This window comes from Anolis carolinensis, chromosome 6 (assembly GCF_035594765.1).
Source record: "Anolis carolinensis isolate JA03-04 chromosome 6, rAnoCar3.1.pri, whole genome shotgun sequence".
In the NCBI taxonomy this organism is placed as follows: Eukaryota; Metazoa; Chordata; class Lepidosauria; order Squamata; family Dactyloidae; genus Anolis; species Anolis carolinensis.
The window spans coordinates 31576168-31598646 of record NC_085846.1 but is presented as its reverse complement, the minus strand read 5'-3'; the positions used below and the strand labels follow the sequence as shown (position 1 = coordinate 31598646).

At 40.5% G+C, this 22479-nt stretch overlaps 1 protein-coding gene across 2 annotated transcripts; it reads right to left on the bottom strand.

The window, feature by feature from the left end:
- Positions 1–1028: 1028 nt before the first annotated feature.
- LOC100553253 (keratin, type I cytoskeletal 10) lies at positions 1029–21155 on the bottom strand. Of its 2 annotated transcripts, none has more exons than XM_016994584.2 (9): positions 17993–21155; positions 15461–15543; positions 13146–13302; positions 9327–9488; positions 8386–8511; positions 7021–7244; positions 4664–5409; positions 2540–2628; positions 1029–2432 (listed from the first exon to the last, which is right to left on the bottom strand). In XM_016994584.2, exons 1-8 carry the CDS (start codon positions 18869–18871, stop codon positions 2585–2587), a joined length of 2421 nt encoding a protein of 806 aa, XP_016850073.2. In that variant the 5' UTR covers positions 18872–21155; the 3' UTR covers positions 1029–2432; positions 2540–2584. The 2 variants fall into 2 exon arrangements, with proteins under 2 accessions (XP_016850073.2, XP_008111680.3); XM_008113473.3 differs by having other exon boundaries at positions 2540–2631; positions 17993–21153.
- Between the last annotated feature and the right edge of the window lie 1324 nt (positions 21156–22479).

The window sequence follows — 22479 nt, the reverse complement described above, 5'->3', positions numbered from 1 at the left end:
CCGAGCAAAAACAGACATTTTGGCTCCTCCCCCTAAATTGTGCTTTTTCCCGGGGGGGGGGTATCTAAATGCCCTCCCAGTACCTTCTGGGAAGGCACTGAGACAACCAACCCCCCCCCCCCCCAGCATTAAAATAGATAATAACTTATCCAGCTGCCTTTAGGCCTTCCCAATGTAGTGGCAAGAGATATTTTTCATGTCAGGAGCAGCTTAAGAAACTGCAAGCACTAAGAAATGGGAGGCAGGAGTGATTCCCCCCTTGGTCTCTTAACGCTACATGGGTACGTTCCAAAAAACATGCTGAAAGGCATAATGGTGGTAAGTTTTTATTTTATTTTAAAGGTTTTAGGGGAGGATTTGGGGAGGGGTGGGTTTCCTTTTCTCTTCTCCAGGTCCGCTAGCCCAAAGAAACAAATTGGACTGTGCAGACCGACCCCTTGCTAGTCCCAGGACTACCGAGAGATCAGTTCCCACAGGGTATTTCAGGAAGACCTGGGTCTAATGTAGAATCAAATTAATTCAGGACAAAGCAGGGTTTTCCTGCTTTGTCTCGGATTAATCCAGTTTTGCCAGAGATGTCATTTGGATGCCTCCTTTAAAACCGCGGGAGCTCCCACATTATGGGCCCTCTCTGGATGGGCCCTGGGATATAGGATATAGGGGTGGTGTGGAAGGGGCCACAGATATATATTTCTCATTCCTTCATTCCTCCATTCATATGTACAAGACATCTCAGTGTTATGTATACAGTTGTCAGAGTATATACTGAAGTAGCCTCTATACTTTTAATGGCTATGTGACAAGCAACACATGCTGAAATTCCCTCTTCTTCACATGTGTTAAACGCATAGAAGCCCCTTGTGTTTTTCCTCTGGCAACTCTAACTTGTGTACAACTTGTGACCTTTTCACAACTGACATTCAGATGTTATCTTGACTCTTTACCTATATTGGTTATGAAAGCTGTAGAGGTAAATGGCAGTTAAAATTGATGTTTGTGAAACAAAATGACTTAGAAGGCTTAGATTTCTGATTGCTTTCAAGCAGAGGTAAAGCTTTAATAAAGGTACAGGCAAAAAAAATCAAAGACAGGAAGAGGGATTTGAGAGCAAGACCCATGGAATTTGATGAGACTGTTTTCAAAATAGATATTAATAGGATTGCCTTGTTAATGCATTTATCACATTAAATGAAGGAAGTTTAAACAATTCATAAGCAAGAATGTGAACAATTCTTAAGTAACATCTCTAAGTTTCATTTTGTGTGTGAACTTGTAAATGTATTTTCATGTCACAAACTAGTGGGGGGGGGTTAACATTCCAGATCAAATATGCTGTTAAAAATAGTAGGATGGGCACAAATTTGTGTATCTGTACATGTATCTCTATAAATATCATAAGGTTTCAAAAGATACAGTATTTTAAAATATCATTATCTTAGTGTTCAAAGTAGGAATTAAGATTTCTTTTTAGGTGTGAAATTTCATAACTGAAAAATGAATATTCTCACATCCTGAAGGTAAGATTTTAATTCTAAAATATTACTGATTTGTTAATTTAGGTGAAATTTCATCTCAATTGCACTATAGGATCTATTTTCTTTGTTGTCATACAATATCTGGTTTCATTTATCCATGTCTGACAAGACATGTCCCCTCCAGGCATTTTCTAGGTCCTTCAGCATATGGAATTCTTGGGCTAAAAGTCCTTCATTTCAATAGAGTTTTCTATTATTTCAGATATCCATGCAAAGATATCTACCACCACCCCATGGATATGGGGACCATACTGTAATAGGTTGTGTGTCACAATCCAAATGTAAATTTAATTAGTTCCCACACCAATAACCATGTTGACTAATGACTAGTGTTGATGGGAAGTGCAGTCCAACACATCTGGAGGGCAACAAATTGGGGAAGTCTGATACATATCTTGTAAAAGAGACAAAACAAATTGCATATGGAGACAGTTGGAGGCAGGCCTGTAGCAAGGGGTGGGTGGGTTAGGGGTTCACCCCTCCCCCTAAATTTTTCAGGTCATAAAAAAATGACCTGAAATTTTAACTGGTTAACCAAATCCCCATGCTAAACCTATGAGACGTAAAACATTAAGAGTCCCTCCAGGCACTATCTCAAGCAGATATTGACAGGTCTGAACCCGGGGGGCGGGTGGGTCAGGGGTTCAACCCCCCCCCCCAAATTTTCAAAACCCCTCCCGAAATTTTTTTCTGGCTACAGCCCTGGTTGGAGGTTATGTATTTGGGACCAAGTCTTTTGAACTGATGACACCAGCAGCATCTGTGATCTGGAAGAAGAAACTCTGGTTGCTCCTAGTATTGTAGAAGGTCTTGCTTAATCCATTATTTGAGTTGGAAGGATTTGTAGGGAAAGGGAGATGCCAGCTTTGCTTTCGGCTCCATACTTGTGTTGATAATCTATTAAACAAAGAAAGATTTTTTTCACACTTATAATTTATGTAATCAGCCACTATGAAGTAAAAAAGAAATTGGATAATGGATGCTATGTGCTGATGAAACCTTACCAGAAGTCATTGTTGTGAAGGATTCTTTCATTTTCGTTCCTCCTTCTATTCCTCCATTCCCTTCTGAGCATAAGCTTGGCATTCATCTGCTTCTGAAGAAAAAAAATATGAGAAGTCAGGAAAAAAATGTAGGAATGTGGGAAAAACTCCATTCTGAGTTTCACCAAATTTCCTCCAATTTGTTTTGGATTTTTTTTCCTGTAGCTGCATCATAGTGAGATGCAAGGTTATGTTACAATTTTCCAAATGCACAGACTTATTTGCACAATTGAATTTATCCATTTGTGTTGATAAAGTGTGTTTGCTGTAACATTTTTTTCAACTAAGCAAATTTTCACCACTCACGTTTTAAAATATGTGCATCATTTTATGCATACTTTATTTCTCAGAACAAAGTGTGACAAAAAGCTTTAGGCAAATTGTACTTTTCTTTGTAGCAAGCCTCAGGAGATGCAAAAAGACTAGTGTTATTACCTCTACCTTTCCCTGGCTACTAAATGACTATTCCATTTCTGACCATTAATTTGCAAAGTGCATGAATTTTGCCTTTCAAGCGCTGTTACAGGGCAGGGGAAAGACATTGTACAATGATCTATTGAATAATATCTTGTACAGTGATGGTAAATGGATATATGCACATAGAAAGTACAGGGTGTTTGAAAAAAAAACTCCCTATTCACCATTTAAATTAAATGGTGAATAGGGAGTTCTTTTTCAAACACACTGTATACATCTTCAATAAAATTTCATCCAATATCTACTTGATTATGACATTAATAATGATGAAGGTACTTCCTTGCATTATTGTTCATAGTCTGATCAAGCATCCTTTCTCAAATTCTCAAAATGCTTTGCATTAGAATTGTTTAAATTCAGATCTCACACACAGCAACTTCTGAAGTTGACTTTTAAATGTTTCTACATGGTGTTAGGCAAAATTTCAATGAAAAAAATGTTGAATAAACAACGGACTTGTTATAACACCAAATGCAAAACAGATGAGTTCTTTTATTATATATATGGATAGTCTCCTTAGGCAGTTAAAATAACAATCTTAGGACTTCATCAAGTGTGATAAAATCAACATTTCTACACATTTAAGAAATGGCTACTGACTGGGCCATCACATGATACAAGCTCGTACAGTGTGTTCCAGGTATTTTGCTTTTTCTAAAGTGTGCTTTTCCCCTGTGCTTCCTAAGCCAATTGGCAATTGACTTCTTTTTCAATCCCCTATATAGTAAAGGTAAAGGTTTTCCCCTGACATTAAGTCTAGTTCTGTCTGACTGGGGGTTGATGCTCATCTCCATTACTAAGCCGAAGAGCCGGTGTTGTCTGTAGACACCTCCAAGGTCATGTGGCCGGCATGAGTGTATGGAGCGCTGTTATCTTCCTGCTGGAGCGATACCTGTTGATCTACTCACATTTGCATGTTTTCAAACTGCTAGGTTGGCAGAAACTGGGGCTAACAGCGGGAACTCACCCCACTCCCCGGATTTGAACCACGGACCTTTTGGTTAGCAAGTTCAGCAGCTCAGCGGTTTAACACAGGGGCTCAATTCCCTTCATAGAGACATGTAAAAACACCCAGTTTACTGTGTAATGGGAATTCCCCCTTGCCCAATTGTAAACATAACTATGACGTCATCCTAGAAAGAGGAGGAGAGATGGCCAGTATTAATTCCTTTCTTCTGCCATTATCATTTTGGGACCAAGGAGGAAGGAACAGTAATTTATATCTCTTTTTAAAAATAAAATAAATAGACTTAGTTTTTTTTTAAATCAGGACCTATTTGTACTTATAAAGAGGAATTGTAATATCCAAAGAAAATGGGGGAAGAGACAGTGAGAGGAGAAATATGCCTCCCATGTGATGAGAATGCAAACGGATAACTAGAAAAGAAAGCAAAAAGAGGAAAACCATGTGATGGGGTTAGGAAAATCACCTATTTAATTTTAATACAGGGCTTTGTGAAGCTTAAGGGAAAAACAATGACCGCAAATTCCTGTGGGACAAAGTCCTTAGAATAGAATTAATAACTGTAAATATTTGCAACTTGATTTGTTTCTAAATTTCTATAAATTAGAAAAAATGAAAGGATTTATTAATATACTTATTCTCACCTTGTTCTACATGCCAGCCATGAGATCCAGATTGAGACTGGGAGGAGGAGGATGAGTGGCTGTGAGTTAATGAAGGCCTACTTTGGGATGAAGATGAAGATAGGTGGTGACTTCCTCCTCCAGAACCCCTCCCGTGTGAAATTCCACCAGATGAATGTCCTCCTCCTCCTACACTGCCTCTTCCTCCTCCAGAATGTCCTCCACTAGGTGACTGTCTTCCACTTTCACTTCCTCTTCTCCCAGAACTTCCTCCTTGTGAGACTCCACCAGATGATGGTCTTCCTGCACTTCCTCCTCCAGCACTTCCTCCATGTGAAATTCCACTATGTGACTGTCCTCCTCTTCCTCCACTTCCTCCTCCTCCAGAACTTCCTCCTGGGGAGATTCTACCAGATGAGTGTCCTCCTACTCCTCCACTTTCTCTCCCTCTAGAACTGCCTCCTTGTGAAATTCCACTAGAACTTCCTCCATGGGAAATTCCACTAGTTGAGTGTCTTCCTCCACTAGTACTTCTTCCACCCCCAGAACTTCCACCCTCAGAAATGCCACCATATGAATGTCCACTTCCACTTTCTCCTCCCCCTCCAGAACTTCCACCTCGGGAAATGCCACCATATGAATGACCTCCTCCACTTCCTCCTCCTCCTGAACTTCCTCCTGATATGCCACCAACTGAATGTCTTCCACCTCCTGAACTTCCACCATATGATCCTGTGCCTCCACTTCCGCCTCCCTGTACGTTGGCCCTTTAAGAAATAAGAAAAAAAACAGAGACATCATTGTATGGGAGAGAGGTGAGAGATAGATGTACTGTATGTCTCTGTTCTTATCATTATGCCCTAGCCTGCTTCATTCATTTCAGGTCAGATCATTAACTATGGAGCTAAACTGGCTTTGTGAAGGAAGGGATAAAAGCCTTTTTAGGGAAAATATTTGTGTTGATATTTGGTTATAAAACTTGGAACATACTTGGGATAATGCATTGCAGAGTACATTAGTCATTCAGAGGTGTTACTGAAAACAATGTGAAAAGCTTTTCATAAATTCCACTGATTTTGATGTTATGCAAGTGCAAGTAAGTTACTTTTGAATCCAATTCATGGTCTTTTAATTATAATTGTTGTTGAATGTCAAAGGTAGGTGACTGAATGATACAGCTGGTGCTTTTTAAAAACTGTCTTCTTTTTTTAACAAAGACTTCAGATTATAGTTTATAAAATGGAATCTCCAAATTGCTAAATTATGAGATGACGATACAGAAAACACCAGAGGCCAAAACCAACACCAAATGAGATTGAATAAATTGAATGATGTGTAAACAACTTACTGTATATGCTATAGTAAAGACATATATACAATCAAAACACAGGCACAATATCTAAATTATTTTTTTAAAAAAAACACCAGTGAGTTAATTCTGCTTACTTTGTAATGTCATAGGGAAGGCCTGGATATTGTTTTTCTTACATTTATTTTTGTTCTTCTATCACTGTGTTACGTATGCTCATAATATTGCTCTGGTTAAAATAAAGTTTTGCACTCAGTATTGGTTGCTGTAAATATTCTTTATATTTTCAGACCTTTTGGTCAAAATGTATTGCCCAATATGTCTTAATTAAATTATCCTGTATATTGTATATGTTTTGATTATAGCATTCTTTATGTTGTATACAGTATAATCCCTGTATCTGTGGGGAATACAAGCCAAGACTCCCTGTGGATAACTGTAACTGTCAATAATACCAAACCCTATCTTTTTACTGTACTTGGATCATCAGAGCCGGCCTAGGTATTTTTAAAGTGTAGGCGAACAGAATTTTGCCCCCACCCCAAAAAAAACCAATCACTGAAAAATAAAAGCGTTGGATAGGTGAAAATGTTGGATAATAAGGAGGGATTAAGGAAAAGCCTATTAAACATCAAATGACATTAAGATTTTACAAATTAAGCACCAAAACATCATGTTTTACAACAAATCAACAGAAAAAGCAGTCTCGACTGTGCCCCTGTATGTTTTGCACCCCAAGCGACCGCTTAATTTACCTCATTGTTGGACCGGTTCTGTGGATCATGAGCATACTATAGAATCACACTGGAAGACTTAGAGGAAGGGGGAGGATTAATTTTTGGAGTATTGTTATTGAAACCACGGATATCAAATCTGTGGACGAAGGGATTCGTACTGTACATTTTGAATGCATTATTCTCTTTATGCAATCCTGCTCATTTTTTATTTTGGCACCTCAGGTATTTTATCTACTATAATTCCTTACCTAATTTGAACTCTCATCTTCTACAATGCTAGTCTGACTTTTAAACCATTACATGACAGTTACATCTTCATAATTTGTACATACGCAAGCTGCTTCCCTTCCTCTAGCAGTTGACGGTACTGGTTGATCTCCTGTTCCAAATAGGTCTTGATGCCAAGGAGTGTCTGGTACTCTTGAGTTTGATTCTGTATCTCTCCTTTGATGCCAGCCAGCTCAGCTTCCACTGGCTCTATTTGGCTTGCAAGCTGTTGCAGTTGCATATTATATCCCCCTTCGGTGTTATTCAGGTTGTTTTGCAGAGCCTGGATCTAGTGTTGCAAAACAAAAACAAAGCTTTCAGAAAGTGGAAGTGGACAGAAATAAGAATGAGAATGGGACAATAGATGGAAGAACACAAAGACCATGCTCAAATCTGGCTGTAGAACAGCTAGCATAGCAATAGCTACTATGGCTGTTTAGTCAGACTCCTGACTGTCTGGGGCATCACCAAAAACAGAGTAAGAAACTAAAGTAATGATACCCAATCACGTCTTCCTTATCCATTTTGCCTTGGCCACTTCACCTGGTCAGAGATGGAGGTATTGTGGCACACAACAGTATATGATGGGTATTGCCATTGTCACAAACATTATGGCCAGAATTCTATTTGTGCATCAAGTGAACATAATATCTGGTTACATTGGTGACTGCACTTCTTTGCGAACTTGTGTATGAAAATATCTGATCCCCCTTGATGCAAGCAGCTCACCATTTACCCACAACTTAAAGGCAGCTATGGGTTGGGATCTTGAATGGTACACAATGGTTCCATTGGTGGAATTCCACTACATCTCTCTACTAGTAAACACCCACCATTAACTCTTGACCCAAGGTAGGAATCCGACCTATGATCCATTCAGTTGCTCGTGGACATTGTGTGAAATTAGAAAAACATTAAACAGGACACAGACTTATCATCAGTGAGAGGCACTAGAACCCTTATGAGACAATCACATTGTATCTGGCTACAGATGCGTAGCCAGACATTTCACCCGTACACTCCCCCTCCCCCCATTTTCCACTACTCAGTGAATGCCTTTAAAAGGGTACAGAGGTTAAACAATGGATTGAAAAGTATGGTTTTGAAAGAAAATAATAAGCTCTGTAATTACTGGCAATCCCCAAGTTACAAACATGATAGGTTTTGTAGGTTGGTTCTTAAGCTGAATTTGTTTGTAAGTCGGAGCAGGTACAATATACAAAGAAGTATTACTAAATAATTTGGGGCATTGGCTGTAAAGATTTCTTAGGGCTTTCCAAAAAGATACATTAAAGTATTTCTTTAAAAAAAAACCTTTCCAACATCTGCACTAAAGGGTATGAAGACCCGCTACGCCAAATGATTTAAGTGAACCAAGGAGTGGAAATCTTTTGCTCAACATAGTCATGATATGGAATCACATCACATACTGTGCTAAGCTGAGTCTGGAGTTCGATCTCCAAGGTCTGATATTCTCGGGTGAGCTCTGTGATTTGGTGGCGGCCAGACCCACCCTCCTGACTTTCTGGGCTCTGCTGCTGACGAGCTTCCTCCATCTGAAAAAGACAAACAGTCTCATGACTTTTAGATATTTTCATGAGTATACAAATTCCAAGCAAAGCAGGAGAAGATTCTGCAAGCATTGTCCTCAACCAAAGGCTTTCCAAGGATCTGCAGAATAGATAATTGCAAAATGATATCTGAAGGGCTCTTCCAATTGTGAAGAGTTTTATGACAAGTCATTCATACCCAAAGATGGCTTTCCAATTGTCTTGATCTGTCCCAACCAACTGGCACTGCAAAGCTAAAAAGGCAGGGTTTGTCAGAGTGGCATTTTCAGATGTGATAACAGTGGAGTTCCATCATTGTCAATACATCTAATGAAATGGGATCTCGTCCATTCTTTCTAAACATATACCACATTTTGCAAAGCTTATCTCAAACCTTGAAGCTGACTTCCAAGATGACTTTGAATTTTGTAAGGAGATATCTGAATGGAGCAAGGTAGGTGCCATCCCCTGCCTCTGGGCTGCCTGGGGAAAGTGGGAAGGCAATGGAAACAGCCACAGCCAATGCCCAAACAAAACGTGATTCGCCTCCACCATAGTACTTTGGGAGAAAGGATCAATGTAGATGGACCCCTTGGAAGAACATATTAATCAAATACATGTATAAGCAAAATGACAAAAGTGAAACATGAAAATGTGGAGGGCTGATTGTACACACAAATAGTAAAACCTACGCCAGCAATTATGTATCTTTCCATTGTGACTTATTAGACAGAATAACATGAGTAGTAGGTGTGGTAGCAATAGGAGCAGATGCAACAATGAGAGAAAAACTCTTGTCATTGCCATCCCAAGTAACTCACCTTGGCTTCAAACCATTGTTGAACCTCCTTACGGTTTTTCATAATGATCTCTTCATATTCCTGTCTCAGGTCATTTAGTGTCTTTGTCAGATCCTGGCCTGGACTGGAATTGACCTCCACGTTGACATCACCACCAGACTGGTGATGCTGACTTTTCATGACCTTAAGACCCAGGGGAAATAAAATGGACAAGTACATGATGAAACAATGAGTCAATGTCCTAAAGCAGTGGTTCCCAGCCTGTGGGTCCCCAGATGTTTTGACCTACAACTCCGAGAAATCCCAGCCAGTTTACCAGCTATTAGGATTTCTGGGAGTTGAAGGCCAAAACATCTGGGGACCTAAAGGTTGAGAACCAGTGCCCTAAAGCCACTAGGCCTATCTGATCTTGGAAACTAAGTAGGGTTGGCTCTGGTTAGAACCTATATGAGAGACCACCAAGGAATAACAGGTGCTGTGGGTTATATTTCAGAGGACAGAACTGTCAAACCACCACTGAGTATTCATTGGGTAAGAAAACTTTATGAAATTCATGAAGTTGCCATAAATCAGCAAATAATTTGACATGCATATACATAAACACACCATAGTTGTGGTCTGGGACAAAGATTGATGTTGCCAGGCCAGGACTATCCTAGGTCCTGCTCCTGAAGCCGATGGACAACTCTTTATGATGTTGTGGAAGCAAATCTTGGTGATATCATTAAGCATGACACTTTAAGCATCAACCACAATTGCAGAGTATACCATTAAAGTAAAAAAAAAAATCAGTTTTAGTAAATGAGGTGTATGTGTGTTTTTATGTATTAACTTTTCAAGGCCATGTTCTTGCTCTGAAGTACTTCCTTTTTATCCTAAGGATCAGAAAAGGACTGGGCTCTGAGATTTAGGAACCCCAGATTATTCATGTATGTTTATTTACACATGAAATGTAGATGCAGAACATAAGAAAAGCCATGCTAGATCAAACCAATGTAGTCTAGGATTCCGGTCACAGAATGGCCAACGTAAGAAGCCCTTAAGCAGCCGAAGAATACAACAACCCATTTTTACCATCTACTGCTTGTGCTCCTCAGTGACCTTATCAGAATTTACACTACTGAAAGCAGTGATGTAAATTAAGTTCTGCTGGGATTGGTTCTGGTACCCCATGATACCAAAGTCCCATTATATACAGTACAGTAAAATAGTGTCCCTTATATAAAATAGCAAAAATCAAAGCTCACTTTGTTGAATTTAAAAATATTTTAAAACTATGAATGACTAAATCTATGGATGTAGAATCTATAGATGGATTGTGCTGACTGTATATGTTATGGTTGAGCCTTCGGGCTCCGGTAATGAAAGAAGGGGTCATAAGACTCCTCAAGAGTCAGACACTCTCGAGGAGCGTGAAAGGAAACGGTTCCGGGATTTGTTTGCAGAGCCGACAGATGAGGACTCATTTGAGGGTTTTTCTCAGGGTTTGGAGGAAGAGATGGCCAGCTCGGAGGAGGATGATATGGAATGGACTCGTGTGAGGGAGGATTTGGGTGTTGGGGAAACAGGCAATGAAAGCATGGGAGGTGATTGGCGGGTTGCAGGATCAGACCCATGGACTGGTTGGAGGGATGGAGCGGGATCCACAGCTGGGGATGCTGTGGGGCGTAGTCGAAGGTGCTTAAGCTCTGATGAGGATGATGATGTTGGGGCGTCTGGAATTGGGATGGCAGCTGACAGCGATGATGAGCTTGAACTGTGATAAAATGGGGTTTGGGACCAATGTCTAATTGCGTTGGGCAAGGTAATCTGGACGGACGCTTGGGCTCTTGCTGGGGAATTTCCTGAAGACGGGTGTGTTTCATTACTGGATACGTAAGTTTACCAAGGACGGGGCATTGACGGCGGGAGGAACTGTGTGGGGTTTTTCTCTGTGCAACTTGTGTTTAATCTTGATAGCTTGGACCTCCGTCGTCTTTTTGATGGGCAATATCTACTTTCACTGGATTGACGCTGGACTGACTGACTACGATTCCGGATTAACCCTTCTGCTGGCTATCGGTGTGACCTTTGGATTCCTTGACGACTACGCTTGGCTTTTGATCTTCTGGACCGGATTGGGACCCTGCTGACTGCCGTTACCCTAAACCTGAATCTTGACTACAACCACGCTCTCGTTCGCTGCAGGAAGGAGTAAACAAGCCTGGTTTACTCCCCTGCTGTTCCTGAGTAGCAGAGAGGAATCTGCCGCCAGTCTTTTGTTTACATTCCAACTCCTGTTGATTCTCTTTTGTTTGCATTGTTTGCCAAGCTGAAGTAAGCTCTTTGATTTAATCCGGATTATACTCCTGTTTAACCCGGTTTTTCCCTTTGAACTGTTTAAGCTCAAACTGAGCTGCTTTTTGGTTATTTAGCACACTGAAGTCAAGTGTTTGCCCTGTTCTTGTTCCTTACGGGCGTTTTTAGTTCTGTAACCTCAATAAACTGAGTTTTGTTTTACTTTCTGGTGTTCTGTCTATGACAGTATAATTGTTTTGTAAACGTCTGCATGTGCAATGGATATGAAAAAATATCAGTGGCTGCTAACCTTTCTAGAAATATGTACACAAAGATCTGTAGACATTTGCAGATCTCTCTAACTCAGGCATGGGCAAACCAAGGCCCGGGGGCCGGATGAAGCCCCTGGGTGCTTACCTCAGGCCCTCCTCATTTTCCCTGTCCTCTTGGCAGAAAGACATGGCGGCCCAATGCATCTTTATGCCAAAAAGATGGAGGAGGAAGGCACATAGCAGCTGAAAACCCTCTGGAGTGCTCTCGGCCACTGTGTGTCTCGACCTCCTCCTAGCATAAGGACGGTGTGAGCGGCCCCATCCTTACGCCAAGAGGATGGCTCGAAGAAGGCACAAGGTTGCTGAGAGCTCTCCAGAGCACTGTTAACCATCACCTGTCTCTCACTCCTCCCTGTATAATGCCAAGAGGTCAGCACAAGAATTAGGGGGAAAAGATGGGGAGGCAGATCGGGGGGAGGATTGGGGCAGTCGCCATATGTCCAGCCTCTCTCTTGGCATAAGGATAAGATGAACAGTCCCATCATTATGCTGGGAGGACAACTTGAAGATAACTCAGGCCCTGCCCCATCCTGGCCCCATCCTCTCCTGGACCCCCACCCAGTGTGTGCCTGGTTCCCTTCCTCCTGGCCTGGTCCTCCTGGCTGGGCCCGCAATGCAGCCCCAACACAAAAAAGTTTTCCCATGCCTGCTCTAGCTGGATCAAGTAATGGCATTCAATATTTCTGTCACTACCATCCCCCCTGCCATTCATATATTCAAAAAAACCCACAATTGGTCATTAACAATGGAAAAACTTGTGGCACCTAAAAAAACTGACATTTTTTAAAATGGAATGAGCTTACAATGACCAATTTCTTAAGCAACCAATGAATGGCATCCACAAAAGTTTCTGCTGTAATTCTGGTAAATGTTCAGCAGAACTAGTCCAGTTTTTTTGCCTGAAGTGACAAAGGCATGAATATTACTTCAGCACTAGCAACAAGATAGTCCATTTCCGCCCAAAGATAATAGTCTGGCTGCAAGAGGCATTCTGCAGAACTGAAGAAGAAAGGCCCATTCTACCCACAAGCATCTCATCCATGAAGCCATTGACTTATAGTAGACATTTCTACTATTCAGATATATTTCCAGAAATATTGTTCAAAATTGCTAAAGAAAAATAAATAATCACTACAAATGAACTATACTGAGACAAAGAGATACTATCTGCAATTAAATACCTGAATTAAAATCTTAAATTTACTGGGCAAAAAGGAAGAGGAAATCTTACCTCATCATGATTCTTCTTAAGATGTACCAGTTCTTCATGGAGAGACTCATATTGCATCTCCAGATCAGACTTATCCATAGTCAACTTATCCAACAAGGGACGTAGACCTTGGAGGTCAGCCTCTACATTTTGACGCAGGCCATACTCGGTCTCATATCTAATCCACAAGGAAGGAAACCAGAACATCAATTACAAATCCATGAGTCATTTATAGGAAAGTATATTTTTTACTTTGTCTTTTGCTACCAATATAGTTTCTTGACTTGGGCACTGATTTTTAATCTTTACTGATGTTTTCTTATCTTACCTCTTTATCTCTAATTCCATTGTTATGACTTTCCAGTCCCCTCAGAATATGTGTATATGTATATGTATGCATCCATGTGCACACATGTGTATACTGCAATTGCCCCTGCCACCACATTTGCCACTTGCTTCAATGCAGTTTGTTGATGTTGGATATAAATGAACAGATTTGCAAAAATGTTCAAATTTAACCTTCATCCAGTAAAGTTAAAAAGTAAAGGTTTTCACCTTGACATTAAGTCTAGTTGAGTCTGACTTTGAGGGGTGGTGCTCATCTCAATTTCTAAGCCAAAGTGTGACCAAAATATGCATATATGATATGTGGTATGAATGGAAGAATGAGTGAGTTAGTAAATTTGAAGACACCAGTCTGTAGACTAAGGCCTGGAAAACTACCTGCTCAGGAATTGTAATTAAAACCTGCTAATGAGACCTGAAATAGTTGACCTGCCTGGCAAACTGTGATAAGAACTGCGACTGATAAGAGAAATGTTTACATCTGTTAACATCTGTCAACATTTGCTAACTTGATGAACTTTTGGGGCAGAGCTGCTTGTGTTTGCTAACACCAATCAAGTTGAATCAACATCTGGTCCAGGAAACTGAGGATATTCCAGGATGGAAGACGTCTATCACTCATTTACAACTTTGGGACAACATCATCAGCAAAATATTGCTATATAAGTGACCTTATGACAGTCCAGAAGGTGTGACAAACAGCGACGCTGTTCACCCGCCATGCTCAGTGGAGATGGTGTACTTGGGAGTGGCAGATCTGCTATGGGAAAGCAGGATTCTGTTCACTTTTTGGGGCCTCTTTTTCTCATGGGAAGAGAAAAGAGTGCGTTTTGAAGTCATGGTCTTTTTGAAGTTTTGGCGTTTTGGCGTTTTGGAACTATGTCTTGGCAGGCAGCAGTGGAAGCTGGGTCTGGCCTAAGCAGGTACTTCTCCAAGAAGGGAGAAAGAATATGGTAATATTTGTGTGCATGAAGATGGATACATGTTGCGTGTGAATGAAGAATGAAAATGTAATCCCCTCCCCTTGTTTGTTTCTTAGCCAATGTAACTGTAGGTTGTTTGTGAATCCAATGTAGTTGCATAGAATCTGTATGTTTGTATGTCTAAATGTTGTTCTTTGTTGTTTTGTAAAATTCTGCTATACCTCTCAGACTGAAACTGCAATAAAAAGAACCTATGCTTTAAAGTTATTGAAAAGTTATTCATAACAAAAGAACCAGCATTGTCCATAGACACCTCCAAGATCATGTGGCCGTCATGACTATATGGAGCCCTGTTACCTTCTCGCCAAAGTAGTACCTATTGATCTACTCACATTTGCATGTTTTTGAACTGCTAGGTTAGCAGAAGCTGGGGCTAACAACAGGAGCTCAGCCCATCCTGCCGATTCAAACTGCCAACCTTCCAGTCAGCAAGTTCTGCAGCTTAGCGGTTTAACCTGCTCTGCCACCGTGTCCCCAAATTACATCTATGTATGTACCCTCAAATTTCTTCTAATGAAAACATCAGTATTTAACTGCTTCTGAAATCTTGATTTCTTCTGACAGAGACAGGGGGAAAATTATTTCAGTTCACTTTAATACAAATATACAGTAATGTTTTCCAAAGTGTGTATTAAAAGTGCATCTAAATAGTGGAAATTGTAAACAAATATGTGTGCACAATTTAAAAAATTAAAACAAATCGCACAACAACTTGATATTAGGGTAAACTGCCTGCATTTTCTGTTGTTTTTTTTATTCATTTGACATGTATATACAAACACACATATATATCTACTCATTAAAAAGCATAGTCCAGCAAATTCACAGGAGCAGGGGATAGGGCAAGATTGAAGAAATGGAACAGAATCAAGACTGAGAGTTTTTCACATCTATAGTTGGAACATTCCTTGGTCAGTCTCCCTGTATACATCCCTTTACTCCTTTCCCTAGATCATAATAAGGAGAAATGTAGAATAAAGAAAATAAACCACTATAGGACAGACTTACTTGAGTTTGAAGTCTTCAGCAGCCATTCTTGCATTGTCGACATCAAGGAGTATCTTGTTGCTTTCAAGTGATGCAGAAATAAGCTGCAAGTGAAAGAACAGGCACATTTTTAATGCTCCAGAACAATGATATAGCATTCTTCCTCCCTCGCCTTTTCCATCCCTTTGTTGCAATTTAACTTACTTTTTTCAAAACTGCATGAAAAGCTCATCTGATAGTGATACTACAGAAGATACCTAGCTTTGCAATAGAGGCTATGTGTCACGTTTTGGACCAATGTGAGTTCCTTCCTACCCATTTCCAGTGAGGGATATCCATCAGGGATAGAAAGGCCAAATCCATTCCTAATCCAGACCTGAACCCAGACTAAAACCTAAATCCTTTGAGAGTCCTTAGATCTGAGTCATCACTCAAGAGCCTTATGTTATTTACACATTCTCCAATTTTTCCAATTGGGTAGGGACGGTCCTGATCAATACTCTATCGAACCACTTTTTCAACAAAGATCCCAGTTTCACTTTCCTCTGCTCATTGTCCTATCCTCAGCTTACTTCATTGGTTTGCCAACTGAGTTCAGAATGCAATATTAATTTATACCCAATTAACTCAGCAGGGAAGAGGAGAGAAGAGGATGTAATATGTCCATTCTCCAAATGTTCAGGCAAAAGTGAACTGCTGCACTCCCACCTCACACTAGTTTGTGCTTTCTTCCTCATTAATAGCATTAACTATCTTGACCACACTATGATATTGCTTAGGCATATGTGTTTGCCTGGTTAAAAAGCTGGATACCCAGGTTCCAGGCCAGCCCAGACAGAAAGCTCTAATAATATGCTAAAACTCAAGTCGGGATGGCACGTGATTGTTAGTATCACTGTAGACATCTCAGCATCATCAGGCTAGATCAACCAAAACTGATCCCTCAAAAATCAGATAAACTGCATTGAATATTTCACCAGGGCTTTTTTCAGCATTAGTGTCAAACCTATTGCAGAGGCATGTGATAAATAATTAAAAATAGTTATGTGCAATTTTGTAGCTTGACTTCCAGGATTTTCCCATCACCTAATTTTGCCAACCAGAGGATTGTTGTGAGGTTAGGACATGCTGATCACACTGAGACATCTGACACAATTATGTAAAGTGGGACCTGCAGCAATATATTGCAGCATATACTCACCCACTTAAGAGATGGGTTGCTGTTTGAGGTTCAGACAACTATGCTATCCTCTATAATACTCCAAGCTAGTGGTTCCAAACTTTTGGTCCTGCAGGTTTTTGGATTTCAACTCCCAGAAGACCCAGGCCCCACCCTCACAGCTGAATAAAGTCCCACATTATCTGCTTTGCACTAGAATATATGGCAGTATGAACTCACCCACTTTAAAGCAGATATTGTGGGATTTTCTGCCTTGATATTCTGGGTAATATGGCTGTGTGGAAGGACCCCCAGTCAGCTTGATCAACTGTCATGAATTATGGAAGCTGATGTCCAAAACATCTAGAGAATCAAAGTTTTTTAAGTCTTATCAAGAAAGCAACCACCCCCTTCTCTGGGTAGTGTGGTTATTCCAGGAGAGCTTAAAAAGAAGCACCCTCTATACTCTTTCCACAACAGTGCTTCTTCTGGCTTTTTTGAATGTCTGGGCAGGAAATAATAACTGCCAGGTGCACCACACCTCCTGAAAAGGTATTGATGTCTTCCCCTCTTTGTGAAATGACCTTCAACTTATCCATGGGTCACATCAAAATCAATAATGTTGGATCCAAAACCAGTGCTTGACTTATACTTGAAGTCAACTTATACATGAGTATAGAGGGCAAATAAGTTGAACCTAATACTACACTAATCCATGACAGTAAAGCCCCAACGTTTTAGAACAGGAAAGAATAACTGAAACTCTAGCAATCCATTTAATCATCTATAATTCAAAGCTTTTTGTTTATGGTGGAAATATTACATATGTTACCTTTTAAATATAGACACACCATCAAAAATCCTTTAAGCATTTTTCCACTGAAATTTTCCATTACAGAAATCAAGTATGAGACTATGCTCTGTGGGTAATTATAATATTTTTTCCTAGAGCACAAACATTCGAAGAAATGAGATTTGGTGATGGACAGGCACAACATTTTAAAATGGTCTATTTGGGACATAAATCCCATTATTTGTCTCAACTAGAAAATATTCAGTAAGTGGGATTTATGTGAGTACCATATTGTGGTACTGGTGAAATGGTTCACCATTTTGATTCAGTTATCTGCTCTACCTGGAACTATCATTTAGGAGTTGACTACAACACCGAAAATCTGCATACTGTATTCTGGGAGCTATAATACAAACAAGTAACTTTTCCAGGTATTGGGCAGTGCCCATGCAGCCACACTCAACACCTATAACCGATATTTTATTACCTCAAAGAATGCATCAGGATGAATGAAGATGAATCCAAGCTGCATTGTTGATTAGAGATCCAAAGAGAAGTGCTTCTGAGAAAGCTAAAACAATGCCTAAATATGATATCCTACCTCATTGACGAGCTGGTCAATCTCTGTATAATATGAACTGTAATCCTTTGGTTCGGAAGTCTGGCCATGTTTCTGGTACCATTCCCTGATTAGGGTCTCGAGCTGATTGTTTTCTGCTTCCAAGCTTTTCACTTTGTTGAGATAAGATGCGAAGCGGTCGTTGAGGTTTTGCATGGTGCTTTTCTCATTGTTAGACAGGAATCCAGTATCATCACCACCAAAACCAGCCCCTCCAAAGCCACCTCCTAAACTGCCACCTCCAAAGCCACCAGCAGGGCCAAATCCTCCACCAAAGCTGCCACCTCCATAGCCACCCCCAAAGCCACTGCTGCTACCAAATCCTCCACTAAAGCTGCCACGTCTCATGCTGCCACCTCCATAGCCACTGCCACGACCAACTCCTCCACTGAAGCTGCCACCTCCAAATCCACCACTGTGGACACTGTCACCTCCAAGTCCACCACTGTGAACACTGCCACCTCCAAATCCGCCACTGTGAACACTGCCACTTCCAAGTGCACCACCATGGACACTGCCACCTCCAAATCCACCACTGTGGACACTGCCACCTCCAAGTCCACCACTGTGAACACTGCCACCTCCAAATCCTCCAGAGGCACTATGGCCTATTCCGGCTCCAGAGCGACGTCTGGATCTTCCTGCATCATGGCTTTCACCAGAGAACCCTTGGCTGTTTCTCCCAGTGGAGGTGTGCCTTATTGAGGAGCCCGACGAAAACCCTCCACCACCACTTCCACTGCCAGAGTGTCCACTACCACTGCTGCCTCCACCACCACTACTTCCACCACCAACACAGCTACAACCACTTCCACCTCCACTACTAGATTGTGACTGCCTGAAGTTATAGCCGGAGCTCATTTTGACAGCTGTGAGACAACTCTATTAAAAAATGTTACGTGCAGAGCTGATGGGATCCAATCTGCCCTGCTTTCTCCACAGTGGACTTTATTTATACTTTCTCTCCTGGGAGGTTCTATATCTCATGTGGGTTTGTCCAGATTTATTTGTTAACACCAAAGGCAATTATTATCACTATAAAATTTTTAACAATCTCAAACAATGCAGTCTGGGGGTGTCTGTGTGAGCTTATTTATTTAAACGACCAGCTGTGTAATTTTCACCTGGGTGGTTCTGAGTGTTGCATTTTGATAAATTCTATGATCTAATCTGCAAAGACTTGAGTTTCTTGCATGTTTGGACCTACCACTTTTAAAACGGTAATACAATCCACTATGCAGGAATCATTCCTGAATGTTGTACTATCTCGATATCACTGGGAACACAATTATATATACATCCTCTTTTATTCAAATAAGTTGTGTGGACTGTTCCTAGAGAGGAACTGGAAACTAGAACTACAAAAAATTGAAATAAGTACGGTAACACAAAAAAATGCAGTAAGGACAAATGTGTTCATTTCACATTGTAAAAATGTATTTTTATGGCAATTTTGCACTTTTGAGCCAATGTTTGAACTCCTAATTGCATTTTGCAATGCAACAAAAGAGTAAAACCAATCAAATATGAACAAAAAGGGGGGAAAGAGGAAAGTATAAAAATGTGTATATCAGCCTCCATACAGAATTCCAAACATATGATCAAATATTGCATGATTGGCAATACTATATACAAAAATTTCTAAAATAACAAGGAAAATGCTTGAAAAAAATTGCATATTGCTCAACAAAAATGTTCATAGTTAGCGAAGTACTCTAGAAATGTCTATGAATTTGAATATAAACTTTAAAATATATCAAGCATAAAACTTTGAAAAAGTGACTTGAACGTTGAAATTATGTTCTAAAGCACTGTGTAGGAAGGCCCTAAAGATATTGTTGAACTACAACTCCTACAATTCCTTACCACTAACTATGCGGGTTAAAGCTATATGAAGTTTCAGTTCAACAGCATCTGGAGGGCTCAAAGTGACTGACAGATAAAATCCCTCTGAAGGTAGTCTACCCTATATCCAGTTCTAATTCCAATCAAGTTACCCAATTGAATTGTTGAATGGCATGTCAAAACTTATGTAAATCCCATTTCTTCAATGAGTCTTTAATTGGGGGCTAGTAATTGGATTTAGGCCAATACAAATGAATGGGTGTGTGTGTTGAAAAGAGAACGAGAAGCGATGCTGTTTACACACATTGCCAGTGAGCGTTTCTTGTTGGCCAGACCTGCTTTGCAATGCAATGGAATGATTGATAGCTTGAGTTCTCTTTGGGTGGCCTATTCTATAAGATCAGGGCCTGGTGGGAAACAAATACAAGATCAAAATTAATTGCAGTATCCTTCTTGGGAAACTCAGTGTCTAAATAGGACATCTACATGGATTTCTCAGGAAGGAGGATCCCAAATTTATGAGTCTTATTTCCTGAGAAATATTTATGGATGACTGGATGCCTTCATTAACATTGCTCTGAAAGATGTGCTCGGGTGTTACAATTTACCATATGTGGGAAATCAGCTTTTAGCCTAGTTCTCGCATTGGGTCCATGATATCTACTCTACAAAATGATATACCCTGTTTCCCCTAAAATAAGACATCCCCAGAAAATAAGACCTAGTAGAGGTTTTGCTGAATTGCTAAATATAAGGCCTCCCCCAAAAGTAAGACCTAGCAAAGTTTGTTTGTAAGCATGCCCGCCGAATGGATCGGTAAATGTATGTACCATAAAGTGTTGTACATGGAAATATTGACAGTAACAAGAAATTCTTGATAGGGTTCACAGTTTGTTTGGTTATGCTTGTTTATGATGACAACTACTGTACAGTCTATATATATAAAAGAGTGATGGAATCCTGGCGACCGACAAAACAACAAAACTAAACACCGCACAACCTCAAAAATTGACAGCACAACCCCTCATCCATGCCTCTAGGTTGATACAACAAAAAGAAAAGAAAAATAAAGTCCTAATTAGAGGGAGAGGAATAATTGTTTTTATCCAATTGCTGCCAGTTAGAAGGCTAAGCTCTGCCCACTTGGTCTCCTAGCAACCCACTCAGCCCAGGGGACAGGCAAAGTTAGGCCTCACTTAGGCCTCTTCCACACTGCCTATAAAATACAGACACCACCAGACAATGCCACAGCAACGCGTGGCCGGGCACAGCTAGTATATAATAAATGTTCATTGTTTTGTTTAACAATAAATGTAAATTTTTCTTCATGGAAAAATAAGACATCCCCTGAAAATAAGACCTAGAGCACCTTTGGGAGTAAAAATTAATATAAGACACTGTCTTATTTTCGGGGAAACACAGTAGGCTGAATTTGAATTTTAATCCTTGCATATTGTTTGTTGGTGTACAGTAATAATTGTCTCCTCTATTATCCAGCTTTCATCGCCATACATACAAACGTGAAATACAAGTGCATGAACAATCCTACATTCAGTGGTTATTGATATGATAGCCATATACAAATATGTGAGGGGAAGTCATAGGGAGGAGAGAGCAAGCTTGTTTTCTGCTGCCCTGGAGACTAGGACGTGGAAAGAAGATTCCACCTGAACATTAGGAAGAACTTCCTGACAGTGAGAGCTGTTCAGCAGTGGAACTCTCTGCCCCGGACTGTGGTGGAGGCTCCTTCTTTGGAGGTTTTTAAGCAGAGGCTGGATGGCCATCTGTAGGGGTGCTTTGAATGAGATTTTCCTGCTTCTTGCAGGGGATTGGACTGGATGGCCCATGAGGTCTCTTCCAACTCTACGATTCTATGATTCTATGATTCTATGATATATCTTACATGTCAATGTCTTGTCTTGTTCCCTCATAGCTGTATTTCCAAGCCCTAGGGTTTATCTGCACTGACCATGTAGCACAAAGTGGCACTGCATTGACCCACAGAATCAAGAGCAAACTATGATTTTGGGTCCACGTAAACACATGGGCTGGTTCTGAGAATGAACTGGCTGCAATTGGGTAGCCAGGACCATTCTTTTCATTGCAGTGGCCAGAAGATCAACATGGGTTGTGCTAACCTCTCATCAGCTGGAATGGTCCCAGATGAAATTATTGGAGAAGGAAGGGGGAGAGGAGGGTGCAATTGCTTCTCTCCCCTCTCCTCTTCCCTCCCCATTACTTTGGTGCCACAGCCAATGCCTTTCCACGCAATGAATGTTTGGCACAATTGATGTCATGATCACTGGTCACCATTATGAAAAGAACAAGAAAGAATGGTAAGGACTCCCTCCAGCCTCTGCTTGGGTGGTGGTGGTCTAAACCAGTATGGTCCAAATTTTAGTTACCCAAGGGCCAATCAAACTTTAGTATAGGAATGAGAAGACCAGAGATATTCTAGAAGGAAAACAAATTACATATTACTTAAAACAGTAAGAAGGGTAAACAATTTTTTCCAAATGTTAAATTAAAATATTTTTCCAGTAAGAAGGGCAAGGGCCAACAAAAATGAATTGGTGGACCGCATGTGGCCCATGAGCTGCGGGTTGGACCACACTGGTCTAAAC